Source organism: Pogoniulus pusillus, chromosome 30 (assembly GCF_015220805.1).
Source record: "Pogoniulus pusillus isolate bPogPus1 chromosome 30, bPogPus1.pri, whole genome shotgun sequence".
In the NCBI taxonomy this organism is placed as follows: domain Eukaryota; kingdom Metazoa; phylum Chordata; class Aves; order Piciformes; family Lybiidae; genus Pogoniulus; species Pogoniulus pusillus.
The window spans coordinates 15,621,122-15,637,240 of NC_087293.1; the positions used below are offsets into that span (position 1 = coordinate 15,621,122).

The 16,119-nt window shown below is 46.9% G+C and overlaps 1 protein-coding gene across 3 annotated transcripts in view; it reads right to left on the bottom strand.

Moving 5' to 3' along the window:
* Positions 1-10,578, bottom strand: part of MED13L (mediator complex subunit 13L) — a 190,174-nt gene extending 179,596 nt beyond the window's left edge. For 2 of the 3 annotated variants that reach the window (XM_064168753.1, XM_064168755.1), the window contains exon 1: positions 9,671-10,578. In XM_064168753.1, coding sequence (XP_064024823.1) covers positions 9,671-9,742 — 72 coding nt within the window. In that variant the 5' untranslated portion in view covers positions 9,743-10,578. The remainder of the gene's footprint in view (positions 1-9,670) is intronic. The other variant, XM_064168754.1, reaches the window with a different exon arrangement.
* Between the last annotated feature and the right edge of the window lie 5,541 nt (positions 10,579-16,119).

Genomic DNA, 16,119 nt, shown 5'->3' on the forward strand with positions numbered 1-16,119 from the left:
ACTCCAAAACAAAACTCAGATATGAAAATCCCTCTCAAACATCCATCCAAAAGTTGCTCCTCAACCAAATTTAAGGTTGATCTAGATAATCCTTGAAGTCCCTTCCAACCTGGCCTTCTAAGAAGCTATTAAAAAAAAAATCAGGTCTCCACAGTGCTTCAAACCATAGAATCACCCAGGTTGGAAGAGACCTCCAAGCTCACCCAGTCCAACCTAGCACCCAGCCCTAGACTGTCAACCAGCCCATGGCACCAAGTGCCTCATCTTGGCTTTTCTTGAACACCTCCAGGCACGGTGACTCCATCACCTCCCTGGGCAGCCCATTCCAATGCAAATCACTCTCTCTGGCAAGAACTTCCTCCTAACATCCAGCCTAGACTTCCCCTGGCACAGCTCTCCTTCTGAGGGAAAAAAAAGGAATGTGAAAACCCAAACCAAACCTCACCATTACATCAGGTGCTTCTACAAACAAGTTTCAGTTAACCAAAAGGAGCATTGGAAACAAGCATCTTTTCACCACATGCCCTTCTAAGCAAGGGGACGATGTTTAGCTGCCCCAGGTACCTCAACCTGCTGTATTTAGCAGCTTCTGAAGTCAGACACAATCTAAACAAATTCTCTTATCTATTTTTGTTTGCTTCTGTGTAGGATACTGTAGCTGCCAAGTCTCTTTAGTCTACAATTTATGCCTCAAATTGGAACATAAAAAATGTAAACACCATATATATATTTGCCAGTTTTATTAGAGTCTCATCTTAGAGAGCTTCGTTCAAGTAAGTAGCTATTCTGAAGCCACTAAAGACTCATATTAAGGGCTATTCACAGGAGTGAAAATCTGCATAAGAAAGTCCTTAGTTCATAGTTCAAGAATTTAAACTGTAGTTAAAGGTGTCACGGGAACTACACCACCATTTTAATTAAATGCTCTAAGATCTCGCAGACAGATTCAAGATTAGCACCATCTGTTTTGGTTTCAGTGTTTCATTTCACTACATCATCCTCACACAGCAACAAAATATCATTTCACACTCTGCTCGAGCCATTTAAATACCAGATAAAATTTATGTCATCTCGATACACTTCACTAGGAAGGAAGGACAAAAGGACAGAGACAGGAGGACTGAAAACTACTCTGTAGCAAGGCGTGCCTGCGGGGGAGGCAAACACAGGCTGACAAGAACTCTTGTCCCTCACTCCCACTCAAATCAAAGATTTAGTAACATCTGCCTAAGTCCCCAGCAAGTGAAGCAAAAGAATAGAGGCAAGAAATACATCAAGGAAGAAAAGAAATTGCTTAATTAAAAAAAAAAATAAATTCATGTTCTTCATAGCTGTGCATTAGTTCTGCAGTGTCAGAAAGATTCCTCTTTGGATAGCACAGCCTCCCATGGCAAGGCTGAAGCAGCACCAGCACTTGTACACAGATACTGTCTTGTCTGGGCTCTGTATCTCTTGCTTTAAGTTAAACAAAGCCAACAGAACTAGCTCAGCTCTCTGTAGTCTCCCGAAATCAGATCATTTACTAAACAGCACATTAACACTCCGCTCTTGATCCTACCCACTTGAAAACAGCAGGGAATGGATTGTGTTCCCTTCCCCCAGGGCTTATCCCCTCTGCCCCTCCGAGAAGGCGGCAGCATACGGCAGCCCCCAGAGGCTGTAGCCGGCACCCGCCCAGCTTCAGCAGGACCTTTCTGCTGGGGCAAGCCGCTGGCAGACTACAAGAGCTCTGCGAACTTTTTTAGGCTCCAAACTCAAGAACGGCAAAGACAACGCATTAGAAAGAGAATCTAATTTGGAGATGGGCCTCACACAACCAACAGCAAACCTGTGCCCCGCTTAAGGATCAGCTGAGCTTCATTCCTCTTAACGTGCACCCGATCAACAGCTGAATGACATGGCTGACTTGAACCCTTGTCCTCTACAAGCACAGCGACAAGTGGCTGGACAGAAAGGAGAGTGGACAGCCACTGACAATCTTAAAAACGAAGGATGAGAAAAAAAAACTAATCCAGGTTTGCTGTTTCCATCTGCCCTTGAAAGCAGGAAGAACCTGAGCACGCAGCTGCATGCAGCACGTGTGGCCAGAAGGGCTTTGTGCTGGATAAATCCCTTCATACCAGGCTGCCCTCTTCCTTCGTACCCCCCTGGAACAGATTATCTAAATGCTACTACTTCAGAGCTGTTTGTGACAAGCAACAGTGTCAGGGCATTTCTATGTCAACTTTTATCATTGCCAAGGCTCAGTGAAGGTTTTAGCTGTAACCAAAATCCTCTTATCAGATATCTTCCTGATGAACTTCTGCACCTGGGGACATCTGAGATACTACAGCATAGATTTGAGAGGCAGAAAACCCAAGGTACTTCTAAAATGGAAGAGGCCACTTACACTTGGCTGGAACCAAGTTCATTAAGCAGAGCTGGAGAAGGACAATGTGCTAAGCATGTCTGGAAGACAAAGGGCTGAGATTTAGCCACTACTTGAAGAGATGTTTTCAGGACAAAAATATTCAAGAGGCAAAAACATAAGGAACCTGAAAGATGGCAGTGATGTCTCAGGCAAGCAGACAGCTGAATCTCAGAGGCAAGCACCACCACACATTGGTGCTGAACTGCTTTGTGCACCAACACTGAGACAAAATGGGAAGCTGTCCTACTAGAGTCTGACCACCACCATGAGAAAGGGAAATGGAAAAGCCCATCTGAACAATGAACAGGTACTGGACAGGTAGGAATCTGGGTTCAGAGTACCTCTCCCTGTTCCTGTTGAATACATCACCCCAGAAAGCCAAGGCAGATGGAAGCATTTCAGAATAAGACATGTGGGGGTTTGATCTGAGGCAGTTTTATGGGGAAGAGGGGAAGAAGTCAAATTTACCCATGTCAGAACCTGGAGCCAAAATTCCATCTCCAAGACAGAAGCAACTGAAGACATTCTTCTCGTTGTAGCAAACCCTAGGCTTCAGTAGTGACCTCCCCTGCCAGTTAGCTTACAGGCACTGTTTTACAGAGCAGACTAAAAGGCGTCCCTGAGTTCAGCAACACTTCAGCCAGAGAACCAGTTACACTTTAACTTCTGAGTAAGTGGTTAAGAAGGGACAGTAAAATGCAAACTACCACTGCACACTTCAGGTAACATGCAAAAGCAACCCAAGAAGCAGCTTGCTAGCCAAATAATCCCTTCCTTATTCCCCCAGACAGTACATGATCAATTTGCAAGTCCCTTCAAAAATGGTATCAAAGCTCTGCAATTATCCTTTTCCTAATACATACATACATAAAGCTCCTTACAGAAAAGTAGCCCAGCATATGAAAAAAGAGATTACAAATACATGGCATCAGCCAGCAAGCCAGAGCATAACCAAAGCCACAAGTAAATGAAGGAATCTTCTCCAATTGTAGTTTTTTCCAGGTTTTTTTTTTAAAGCTGAAGGAGGAAGGAAATGTCAAGCATCAGAGTCATACAATGGACTATCAGATGTTTCCCAAACCAAGTAATCTGACATATGGGCAGGAAAAAAAAGCAGGGGGCAGGCTGGAGGAAGTAAGAAGCCAGGCAGAGTAAACTTCGGCATAGTGAGTTAAAGAATGCAGCTCCTTTTCTTCCCTTACACAAAAACCTGCATTTGAGAGCTGGGTACTAGCAAAGTTTCGTTCGGCACATCTAAGCAGAAGTGCTTACTGAATGTTAACAGCTTGGGCAGTCACGTTACACATGCCCATCACCGACCTGCAAAGCAAACCCTGCCGCCTGCCCAAGTGTGCCCTGGCCCACCCACCTGGCTCTGGGCTAGGAAGGTGGGAGCAGAGCAAAAGCACTCGAATACTGCGTCCACTTCTGGTGTCCCCAGAATAAGGAGGACACACAGCTACTGGAGCGAGCCCAGAGGAGGGCCACAAAGATGTTCCAAGTGCTGGAACATCTCTGCTATGATAACAGGCAGAGGGAGTTGGGGTTGTTCAGCCTGGAGAAGACTCTGCGCATGGAAGGAGAAAGAAGGCATATGGAGAAAAATATTCACACCTTTTCCTCTGTAATTAGTAATTTTCTTCTCATAAAGAAGAACATGGGATTGTAGCAGTGCCTGCCTAAAGAAAGCAGAGATGCCAGACAGAAATAAGTGTGTTAGAGCCCAGACTAAAAATCAATTTCAGAAGGCTGTTGATTTTGCTCCATTGTGATAAGCTGATCGTTGTGGACATTTGAGCTCATCTGTGTCAGTCACATAAATGTAAATATTGCCTAGGGGCACATTATACAAGGGCAACACACAGTAACGTTTCCTGCCTCAGAGAAACAAAGAGAGAACACCACCAAAAGCTCAAGTCAACATTTCCATATGCACTGCTGCCATTCTGCTCAGGGAAGTGAATCCAGCCACACATGACCCAGTGAGAAAGAATACTTTTTAAGCAGACCGAGGTAAGAAGTGAGAGTCAGGGTTTATCAAAATCAATCCAAATTCCCAGCACAAGCCAAAGGAAAGAACACACAAACCCTGGAAAACAGGCATCATCTTACTTAGTAGAAGGCTAAGAACCCTCCTGGATCTGTGTGGTATCAAAGTAGTTCCTGTTCAACCATCGTTATCACTTCAGAGCACAGCCATCACAGCAAGGCAAGGCTGCAGAGCTGGCTGGAGCCACAGCAGGGAGTGCTGCAGGCTGTCATTCCCAGCATCGCAGCCCTGTTATCCCTCTGTTATGATGCACTTCCCAAGCCTGTGCAGGGGGAACCTAACAAGAAGGAGTACTTGGATTCTGAGGTCTGTTAGAGCAGAATATTTTTATTAGCTGGTTTCTCTTTGAAACTAGCAGCTGGTGTTGGGGAACTCAGGGGAAGAGAATCTATTTTTAAAGCAATACTTAGAGCTTCAAAGGAAAGCAGTATAAAAGTTTGGCCTGAGGAAGAAGGATGCCCTCATGTAAATACATGCTCCATAGAAACAAATCTGGATTTATTTGGGATCTTCTCTTGAAAGCATTCATGCACTTTAAAACTGGCAAGTCAATACTAAAACGAGCACACTTCTAGACAGAGTACTGCTTTTTTTTCCTTTCATGTTGGTGCCATAGTAACACAAATAATAAGTTGCAAATCCCACAGAGTCATCAACCCACTCCTGAAGCAGGGCAAGTTGACTGAACATCTCTCCACCCCTAACTCCTTGCAAATCTGGGCCCTTGCTCTTCAAACTCACACCCTACAGACACCATTAAGCTGTCAAATACTCTGACAGGACATCATAAAAACCTGCTGCTGGAGGGATTTAAAACCTGAGAGCATCTTTTATTAGCACGAAGTGAGCAAGCTCTAATGTCACTTTGCTTCTACTATCTTGTTACCTAATAAAATTTAGGATAAAGGTAAGTAAAGGCTCAAATACTTGTGGAGAACTTCAGAGGTTAATTCCACTTCTTAAATGTATCTACATGCAAACTGACACCTACAGAGAAGTGAGGCAAGCAAGGTATGTAGCATATAGTGATGTAACACCCTGCATACCAAAGCACCTGCCGACTGCTTGGAGCACTGCATTTATGAGCATACAACAAGCAAGAACAACTACTGGTTCATTTACTACTAAAGGATTTGGTTGGGCAATCAACCATTTACTACGAAGTCCTTAACTGATAATCACGCAAGACCCAAGAGCACCTCATCGGCAGCCTCCGCATTCTTCACTTTGCGGTGTCATCAGAAACCTTGAGAACAGCTCCAATGCCGTCTCAGATTTCCTTGGCTCCTTTCAGTTTGCTACAAACAGCAACAAATCTCACTGACGGAAGGCAACAATTCCTGTTCCTGTTTGGGATCTGGAGAAAGCAACAGCAGCACTGACCTTTACAGTTTGTGCATTTGCCTCTGCATAGTAAGAGGAACAGAGAGGCAGTCCCCGCTTCCCAGACCCTCCTGGCAGCAGTTTCTGCAAGAACACAACATCTCCCATGCCAGCTGCTATAAAGCCCTCTAAAAATAGGCCTTACTTTCCAAGAACACAGTCTTGTCTTTTCCAGGCTGAAGACTCCTACAGTACTCAATCTTACACTACACAAAAGCTACTCCAAGTTTCAGGTCGCTCCTGACACCCTTTGCTGCACTCCTTTTCCACCTCCGGCATACCAAATGTTATGCAACCTCATCCCAGTTTTCAGAGACTGACTTATGCCCGTGGATCCATCCAGGCTGTTGAGCAGACATCCCCATACTTCAGCCAGGCCCTCACTGTCATATGATTAACCCTTAGTCACAGGAAAAGTCAAATTAATTTCAGTAAAGCTACCCTTATGGTTAAGGATTATTCACTGGAAAGCTGTTTGCCAGCTGGGTCTGAAGATTTAATACAAAGTGTATTACCTCAGAACATTTTGTCTCTAAATAGTTATTAGACAACTCTTAATTAGTATTTAAATAAACTGCCCCTTAACAATTGCTTAGTAAATGTTACTTTGATAAACAGGCATTCCTTTGCAGAACAACAGCAGACATTTTGACTACTGCAGAGAGAGTTAGGAAAAACAGAATTCCTTCTACTGCTGTGCTAGGAACAGCAATGGTTTTTCTAGTGACCAAGACTATTAATCTGCTGTGCATGCCACCAGGAACAAGCTTCTATCTGACCTGCATTCTGATGACAAATAAGCAAACTGCCTCTTGCATCAGTTTACTAAAAACTGCTTTACATTTAGAGCAGAATTGAGATTTCTTTGTGTAGGTTGTCCGTGGGGTTTTCTGCCTGACAGAGCACACAAACATTATTAACCCATTTTCCGGAGCAGCGCTGGATCTCTACTTCACTATAGAGAAATACCCAGCAGGGACAAGAACCCTTCAGGGCACCAAGGCCAGAGGGATACCTCATGAAGCCCAGGTATGCAAATATGAGATCACACTCAGCATCTGGACTTAAGAGTTTAAAACCTTTATTTAAGGCTGTGGCTTCCCCTCAGGTGAACTATTCTGAACCCTGCACTTTCCGAGCAGCACTGGTAAAAACTGAACCAATTATGAAGGAGCTTTTAGAAAAGACTTTGTGTAAAAAGATCCAAGAGAAAGCGGTGCCCAACCTCTCTACAGGCTGTCTACAGCTGACAGAAAAATAAGCTAGAAATCATAAACTGTTAAAGCCACCCAAATCCTTTACAGCAAGCAGACAGAGTCAGCACAGAGCTCTGGTTTCCCTGGGCTGGGGAGAGAGCATTCTTCTTAAACACCACAAATGTTAGTGGGAAGAAACAGTATTTAAAGCCAAATGAATGGGATCACACGAAATTAGAACTATTTCAGAACTCCAGTTCCCCACTCAGGACAATTTCTTTGTGATTCACACCCAAAACAAAGCCTGCCACGAAAAAAGTTGTCAACTCCTAATAGCAGAATCAGTCTGAAAAAAAAGCTTTGTAAAGCAGCTCCCTCCTAAAGAAGGGCAAAATTCCCATCCACAGCTGATTTAGTTTGTGCATGGTTTTGTTCTGTTACACTGAAAAAGGAAATGATTAGCAAAAGCCTCTCTAATTGGTACTGCAGACTACTGTAGCTGTAACACTTCATAAATTCTGAAATGAATATGACAATTTGAGGTGAAAGGGTCAGTGGCATTGGCCACATATTCCCAGTATTTCCTTTCTCCATGTCTTTCACTGACACATAAACCCTAACAAATTCGAACATCATATAAAATAAACCACCCTAATACTTTCCATATATGCTATATTTTTTAAAATAATACTACTTTATTGCCTCTTTTTTTTTTTTGCATCCAGAGCCAGAAAACAATAAAAAATTACAGTTTAATACACAGCAGCACATTACAGGTATGGAAACCTCCCACAAAATTACAGGGGAGATTAAAGGGTTGCACATTAAACTCATTACTATTATTAAACTCACTTGCAAAAGAATTCTGCTAAACCGATTTTGGTGATACTACACACCCACGTAGAATTTAACATCTCCCTAGCCTAGTAAGGGGTGCGGGGAGGAAAACACCAAAGACCAAGCCACAGTAACGATGGAATAACTTCACTTGATAATTTATGCTAATTGCACACCAACACTTACTGCTACCAGGGACAGTTTTGCAGATTGCAGCTACGTGAAAAGTTAAGCTTCTCAAAACCAGGCTACTCAGCTCTCCACTAACAAACGGAGCCTTCTCAACTCTCTTCTGCAAAGGACAAACCACTCACCACCACCTTGCTCTTACAATCAGATCAAATTGTCTCCATCACGCTCACTGCTTGATTTTTCTGACTGGGTAAGAGCAACGCAGTCAAAACCACTGTAACAATTCCTGCATCTCCATACCCACAGCCCTGCTAGATATTTATAAATATTAGAACACACCATCAAACAGAAGCACAGAATCAACCTTAAAGAATGGAACAGTTCCCTAACAAGCTAAACAACTGCAGTTATTCTCCAGGAAGAATCTCTAGCTGCGTGCTTATGGCTCTTGCCCCAGATTCTTAAAAGCTATGAGCAAAATAAAACCCAAACACAGAGACGTGACAAAGAGAGGCAAAATAGCAAGTGTGCAACAATAAAAGGTAAAAACATAAAACAAAGAGCTTGATCATTTTCACTTTTAATTATTTTTCCTTAATTTCTACAAGGAGCTAAAAATTCCTTCCTATTAGAAAAAGCACAACACATGCACCCACCTCCAGTTCTGGCAGAGCTCTGATGCAAGGAGGAGGAATCTACCCTAAATCACTCCTCATACCAGCCCCAAACTTGCATTACTCGCATGAACTACACCACACTGTCCACTACAGTCCCTCCTTTCCCTCAGCATGATCCCTGGCAGCACTAGAAGGCTCTTGATGATCAAACAATCCTCTCACTCACCCAGCTGTTGCCCAGCCAGAAAGGATAATGGTCCTGCATATGTCAGGTAAAATAAAGCCAGGTCTTTGCAAACGGCTTTGATCTTACGCACAAACTGTTTTCTTAGTTACAAACCTGTAGCTAGCCAAAGCTGATACCACAATTTCTGCCACATTAAACCACGAGTAGGAAGTTGTCAATTCCCAGTGAGGTGGGCAGACAGCATCTATGCAAATGACCTATCCCGCGTACCGCCTTTGCAGCCAGTTTCTCTTCAGTGAAGAGCGAAACTACAAGGTTCGGGTTTTTTTTACCTCTTGCCCTCAAGCACGATCTATGGCAAGCGAAGCCCACGCTGTAACAACAGCTGACGTGCAGTCACAAGAGCCCAGCGCCCAAGTCCGACAGGCTATCACCCTACATGACTGCTAGCTGCTTCTGCCGAAATGACGTTTGTCATTGCGAACGCAGAGGAAAAACCCCACAGCTCGGCGGGCACAAAGCAGCAGATCACGGACTGCAAGGGGAGCCGGCGAGAGGAGACTGTTCACCGGCGAAGATGGTCGTGCAGGCAGGGGACACGACATCTGTCGCCTCTGCCCTCTCTTCTGGAGAGCAGAGCAGCCGGGAGCTCCAGCCACACACTCGCAGCAAACCACGTTAAAGAGCAAAATAAACACGGGGAGCCGGGCCGGGGGAGGGGCCAGCGCAGGAGCAGCCCCACGGGCCCCGACTATAAAGCCCCTGGCAGCTGCACCCAACAGGCAAACTTGCTGCGCGGCGGAGCGCCCGGTTAAGTAGCGGCCACCGCCGCCGTTTCCCCACCCCCGGGGCACTCACCAGGGAGAAGAGGTTGGAGTGACAGTCCTCCAGGCTGGCCCCGTTCGCCACCCAGTTCGCCGCCGCAGTCATGATCCTCGGCGAGCCCGGCCGCCAGAGTGGGGCATGTCTGAGGAGCCGGGCGCGGCGTGGGGGATAGAGACAGCGGGCACCGCTCGGTGGTGGCCGCGGGCCGGCCCCTCGCCGCGGAGCGGGGGAGCGCGGCCGGCAGGGGGCGCGCTGCGGGCGGGGGGCGGGAGCGCTCCTCTCTAGCCGGCCCGGCGAGCCTCAGCCCGCGCGGCCCGCTCCGGCGGCGCCCCTCGGTGGGAGCCCTCAGCACGCAGCGCGGGTGGAAGCCTCCTCCGGTCCTCCAGGCCGCCTCAGTGCCGCCGAGGCGAAGAGAAGAAGGGGGGGGGGGCCCGGGGCCTTCCTTCCGCGTCCAGGTTTGGCCCCCCCCCGGCCAGGGCACACGTTGAGACGAAGGCCGGAGAGGCAGGAGAGGGGAGGGTCTTCTCCTCCTCCTCCTCCCGCGGCCCGGCGGCGGCCCCTTCGGAACACGGGCCGGGCGGGGCGGGGGAGGGTCCCGTCCCCGGGCAGTGGCGGTGGTGGCGGGCGGGGGGCGCTGTCTGGCGTGCCGGCGGAGGCCGTGTCCCCTCCCCTCCCCGCCCGGCCGCCCCTCGCTGCTGCCGCCGCTGGCTGTGGGTGGATGGTGTTTTCCTCCTCCTGCTGTTGCCGCTGCCGCTGCTTGCCGCCGCCTTGTTTACGCTCCGTGCGGGACTCCCGGTGTCGCGGGCGGCGGGCGGCAGCCCCGGCCCGGAGAGGGAGCACTGTCCCTGCCCGCCGTCGCCGCGCTGTGCCGGCGCTGCCCGCCCCGCGGCCCCGCTCACCCGCTCCGCCTCACACACTCGCCTCTGCCTCTCTCCACTCTGACAGCAATGGCGGCCGCCAGCGGCAGCTCGCCTCGCCATTGGACGGCGGCGGCCCACGTGACGCGCGCCAGAAGGCGGGGCCGCCGGCGCTGGGGCTCCCCCCGGCCCCGCCCTCCGCCGCTCGGCGCCCGCCGGGCCGCTGGGGGCGCGCTGGAGCGGGGAGCGGCGGCGGCGGCGCCGCGGGAGGCCACGGCGGGAGCGCACTGGCGGCGGGGGCCAGGCTGGGGTCGTGTCGCTGCTCGAGAGCGGGTCCCGCCCTCCGTCTCCCGGCACCGAGCAAACTTTCCTCTTGCTGGCGCTGCTAGAGCGGCGGCCCGGGGACTCCTGGGCGGTCTCGGCCGAGGGGTTTTTCGCCGCCGGAAAACGTTATTTGAAAGAAGTTGTTCGGAGCGGAGCTGCCGACCCTGCTCCCGTCTGTTGCTCCGCACCTCACTCCCGCCACAGGCATCCCGCAGCACCCGAGGCTTGTCGCTGTAGTGTCAAACCGTACTCGCTCCGGTCTCCACATCGGGGCGCATCCCCCCAGAGTGCGCCCCGAGAAAAGCCAAGTTGGGTTCCAAGATCTGCAGAGCCCTGAGCCGCGGCTCCTCTGGAATCCAAAGCGGCCGTACGCTCCTCGCACCGGGAACGGCTTTAAGCACCGGCAGCGGCTTTAAGCACCGGCAGCAGTTATTTTCTTATTGCATCAAGGCGAAAATAGCCGAGTTAAACAAATGGCATTAGACGCTGTCACAGTCCCTCCCTGGAGCAGGAGAACGGATTGACACAAATAACAAACACTAAGTACCTTGTTTAGAATATATACTTTGTAACCAATTATTTTGTTACTGTTTTTAATGCCCCTTTGATTCTAAACAGCAGGAGAGGATCTGCTCAGGCAGATTACAGCTCCCCTGCCTGAGTCGCTCACTGCCAGCAGTGTTCCACAGGTGACAGAAAGCAAACGCTGTTGTTCAAAAGGTGAACACTATTTAGCAGTGCTGCTGTAGGACAGAAATGTAGCGATTGAGCAGAGGCTTTAGCACAGCAGTGTCACACCTCTTCGCTGACCTGATTCAGTGGAAAAAACTTCTCGCCCTGTGCTCAGTGGCAGCTTTCCTTATCATGATTTTAATCTGATTTTTTTGCAATTTACTTTTCTCGGTACTAAATGCAGATTAGAATCTGTTCTAATGACTGAATGGAGTTTGTTTGGACTTACCTCAGAGTGCCAAAGCTAACGTCAAACAAGCAGCACAGCCATTCACCTCAATTACGTACACGGAGAGATTGAATTCAGACCAGCAGAACGTTTCCGCCACGACCAGGCTTCTGACCACGTCTGTTCTTCATCTGACACATCTGACCCACCATGCCCTGTTCCCATCACTGTCACCCCAAACACCAGTTCTGCCTTGCAAAACTTTGGCCTCTGATAGTGAGAAGGAAAGTGCTTTCCAACGCAGATTAAATACTCAGTTCCATTACAGCAGCAGCGGGGTTTGTTGTTGGTTGGTTGGGTTGGCTTGGGTTTTACACCTGTTAGTCAGCCAAATAAAATCTAGGCTCAGTTTAGGAAGAGACTTTTGTCCTCCTTCAGTTCATCAAGGAGAACCAAAGGGACACAAAGATGCCATAAAAGCCCCAAATTCTTGAGGAGCAGAGCTGACAAAGTAGCCCAGCTGTCATAGTCTACAAGTTGCACGCTTCAGCCTGGCAATACAGAATCAGGGCAGTACTCTGGGCCATCCAGGACCTGTTTAGCATCCCTTCCTTCTATCAATCAGTCTTATAAACACAGAGCACAACCTGACAGTGGTAAAGATGTCAAGCAACATGTATTAACCAACTAAAAAATACATCACTCCACATTAAAATAGTGCAGTTGTCTGTAAAGCCACTACAGCATCCCTAAATAGCACCTGGAGTGCAACAAACCCTTTGAGGGAGTACTTATTCTATTGCTGGAATAAAAGAACATCCCTTATCATAAAAAAAATGTGATTTTCTTCTTACAGAAATATTTTGAAGCTGAGAAACACATAATTGCTTAGCCCAAGAAAGCTAACAATGCTGCACAGAACTCATCTTCCTTCCATATGCTGCTTCCCCTCCAAATGGTATTTCCAGTTGTCAGCATTCCTCTCCTGGATCTTCCAAGTCAAGATGACTTATTGTGCTGGGTTTTCTCAGGAAAATGTGGGGTCTAACGAATGACTCATGGGCAGAAATGTTAATACACTCACACTGTGCTGCTCTGGCCATTTTTCAGGCTTCTTATGAACGTTGGTAACTACTCCTTAAATGAGAAATCTTCCACTATAATTAAACCACTTACGGTAGGTCAATGCGAGGAGAGGCTGAGGGATCTGGGACTTTTTAGTCTGGAGAAGAGAAGACTGAGAGGGGATTTGATAAATGTTTATAAACATTTGAGGGCTGGGGGTCAGGAGGGGGGGACAGGCTCTGCTCACTGCTCCCTGGGATAGGACAAGGAGCAATGGATGGAAGCTGAAGCACAGGAGGTTCCAGATCAACACAAGGGGCAACTTCTTGCCTGGCAGGGTCCCAGAGCCCTGGCACAGGCTGCCCAGAGAGTTTGTGGAGTCTCCTAGTTTGGACCCTTTCAAGGCCTGTTTGGATGTGTTCCTGTGTGACCTGAACTAGATTAGATGGTACTGCTGTGGCAGGGGGATTGGTCTCAATGATCCCTTTGGGTCACTTCCAACCCCCTGACATCTTGTGAGCCTGTAATCCTGTGAATGTTCTGAAGCTGAAGGGTTGCTGCTCACGTTAGTAAAAGGCTACTGGTCAAATATTTTGACCATGTCCCCAGACGTCAAAGTTCATTTTGTTTTGTCTGAATACAGGCAGCATCTCCTTCAGTCTCTTGTCAGTCACTTGAGCTTATGTTGTGTGCAGTGATCACAGAGCAGAGAAATCACTACAGTCTAATCACTCACTTCGCAGCCCCAAACTAGCAAAGTTCCCTGGCTGTCTCCTGACAACAGTGTGACTGAAAACAGAGATTGTTCCCCTTACAGATATCATATGCAAGTGACACTCACTCGTATGTAATTATCCTGGATGGTATGTGGTGGAACGTGTTTCCCAGCTCTGAGTAGTCACATTTTTTTCCCTGGGATTTTTCCCTTTCTTTTTAAAAACCACTCAGTGAACACAAACAGTAACACTGGGGTTCTGCTGCAGCAGAAGAGCAGCGAAACACAGGAACCCCTCACTGCACTGCCGTGTATCGATATGCAAGCTGCAGTTGCGACACTCAGAAGCAGAGAGGAGTTTCCAGGCTCCTGGAGATCAGCTGGGTCATGCTTAGCCCTCACCCTACAGAGCTGATAAGCACTCTATGGAGGAGCCAGGCACCTGCCCTTACAAAATCAGCCCAAATAGTGATAGGTAAGTTTATTTTATTCTAGATCAACTTACCTGGAGCTCACAATAATGATCAAACCTGTTCTTCCAGGAGGATGGCTCAGCAGTTTCGTAGACTTTGTTTTCACCAGCAGGTGTTGCTTATGCTTCAAACTAAACATGGAGGAAGAAACAAAGATGTCAGGAGGCTAAAGGAAAGCCAGAATGTCAAACAGTTGCTTGGGTTTCGTTTGCATTAATGTACAACCACTCTGCTGTACTTTCAAGTACCTCCAACCGAAGGAAGGATTCTTTACATGTAGAATACAACTGTCTTGAGTGCTGATTTCAGACAGGGCTCTCCCCAGCTGGGTATGGAGAGTTTGGCCTTTCCTCCACCAGTAGCAGAACTGGAGTTCAGCCAAGTTTTGTCAGCGTCAAGAAGAAGCAGTGTTTGATGTTTAATGTCAAGGACAACTCCTTTCTAAAGTAAAAGTATTTTCCCATGTGTTTGAGGCAGACATGATGGTTATCCACCAGCACAAACTCCAGCCCTGGCAGTGTGAGGAATGATTGTCTCGTGTCTAATTCAGTCAAGTGTCATTTTCACTGTTTTCTAATTTTGCCTCTCCAGCTGCCTGCAATCCCAGTAATGGAAAGGACAGGAGGGGGAATAAGATAGGAGACCCAAATCATAGACTTCGTGCAAGCAAATAATCTTTAACCATTCTATGTATCAAAAAAGGCAACAAAGAACATAATTTTGTACCCCTTTGCTCTTGAGTTGATAATTTCTCCTCAGGTTACTCCTTTCATTGATGCTTACTAAAACTCAAAGAATTTCAGAAGTTCTTTCTGCATGGTTTCTGTGGTTTGCTATTGAATGTTCTTCTAGCAAGCACAGCACAGAATAGCCTCATTCCAGGTATGTTTCTGATGGTGTCATTATCTGCTTTTCATGAGGTTCCTTTATCTTAAGTGTTTTTTAATCCATCCATTAAATACATTTTTCTATTCAAGTGTTTATAAATAGAACTTCATGATGCTTTTGGGTTTAAACCAAGAACCTTTCCTTCCATGATCTGAAGACTTAAAAGTAGGGGGAAAAAAAACAACTAAGGACCAAGCAACAACTAAAACTAGAGCAAAACCCCAAATGAAACCAACCAAACTGTTTCCCTGTCATAAAGAAATTAAGATCATTTAATTTTAACATCAAAAAAAATGAAACAAAGGGCTAGATCCTAGAGAAATGTGTGTGTGTGTGGGGGGGGGTTTGTTTTCTTTAGGCACTGACAATCTACAGAGTTTCGTGTTAATTTTATTAAGATACAGGAATGGCTACATTCAGATTTTTATTCCTTCCTAGGAAAGGTGGAAATAAAAACCCACCTGAATTTTAAACCAAGGTATAGATTTTCTGAAGGGGTGAGTACTCCTGTCTAAGAAGAGAACAAATAGGTGAGCAAAACATTTGTTTGTTCATGAAGTTTATGATTTTAGTCCTGCTACTGATTAGAGTGTGGTCTGTGAACCGATTTTCCTTGCTTGGTGGTGTCAGTAGATAACTGCCAGACAGATCTGTGTAGTCTGTCTCCAACTATCCCTACATACAGCAATAGCTACAGAAACTAGGTATTTTTTAATCAAAACTAATCACATGGACCATTCTATAGAGCACAAAAGCAACTCTATCACAGTCCATAGAACTCCAAACCTTCCCAACTGAGATTTTTACAGTGCTACCATTCATCAGTGCCTCAGCACTGTCTTCTGACAACCAGCAGCAGCAGCAGGGACAGTCTGCTGGGACCTCACAGAGTTTCTGTTTCTTTTTCTTTTGCAGGATGAAGAAAAGACCAAATGTAGACTACTGCCAGATGTGATGCTGGAACCCCACAGTAGTTATACTGCAGGGATTTTGCAAATGCCTTTCACAAATAAATAGCTTCAGTTGACTAAATCTGTTGATGTCCTTGGGATTCACTTACATGAACAAGCTTCTCACAAGGCACAACTGTTTCAAGGTCAGGACTGTGAGAGGGTTCAAAAAAGCACACCCATGACAGAGGTCAGTGCAACATCCCTCTTGAGAGTTATACACATGAAAATTCCCTGATAATTACTTTATTTTCTCAGGTGGATTCTGTTCTAGCAACAATCTGAGGAAAGAAATTGGCTTGATGAAAG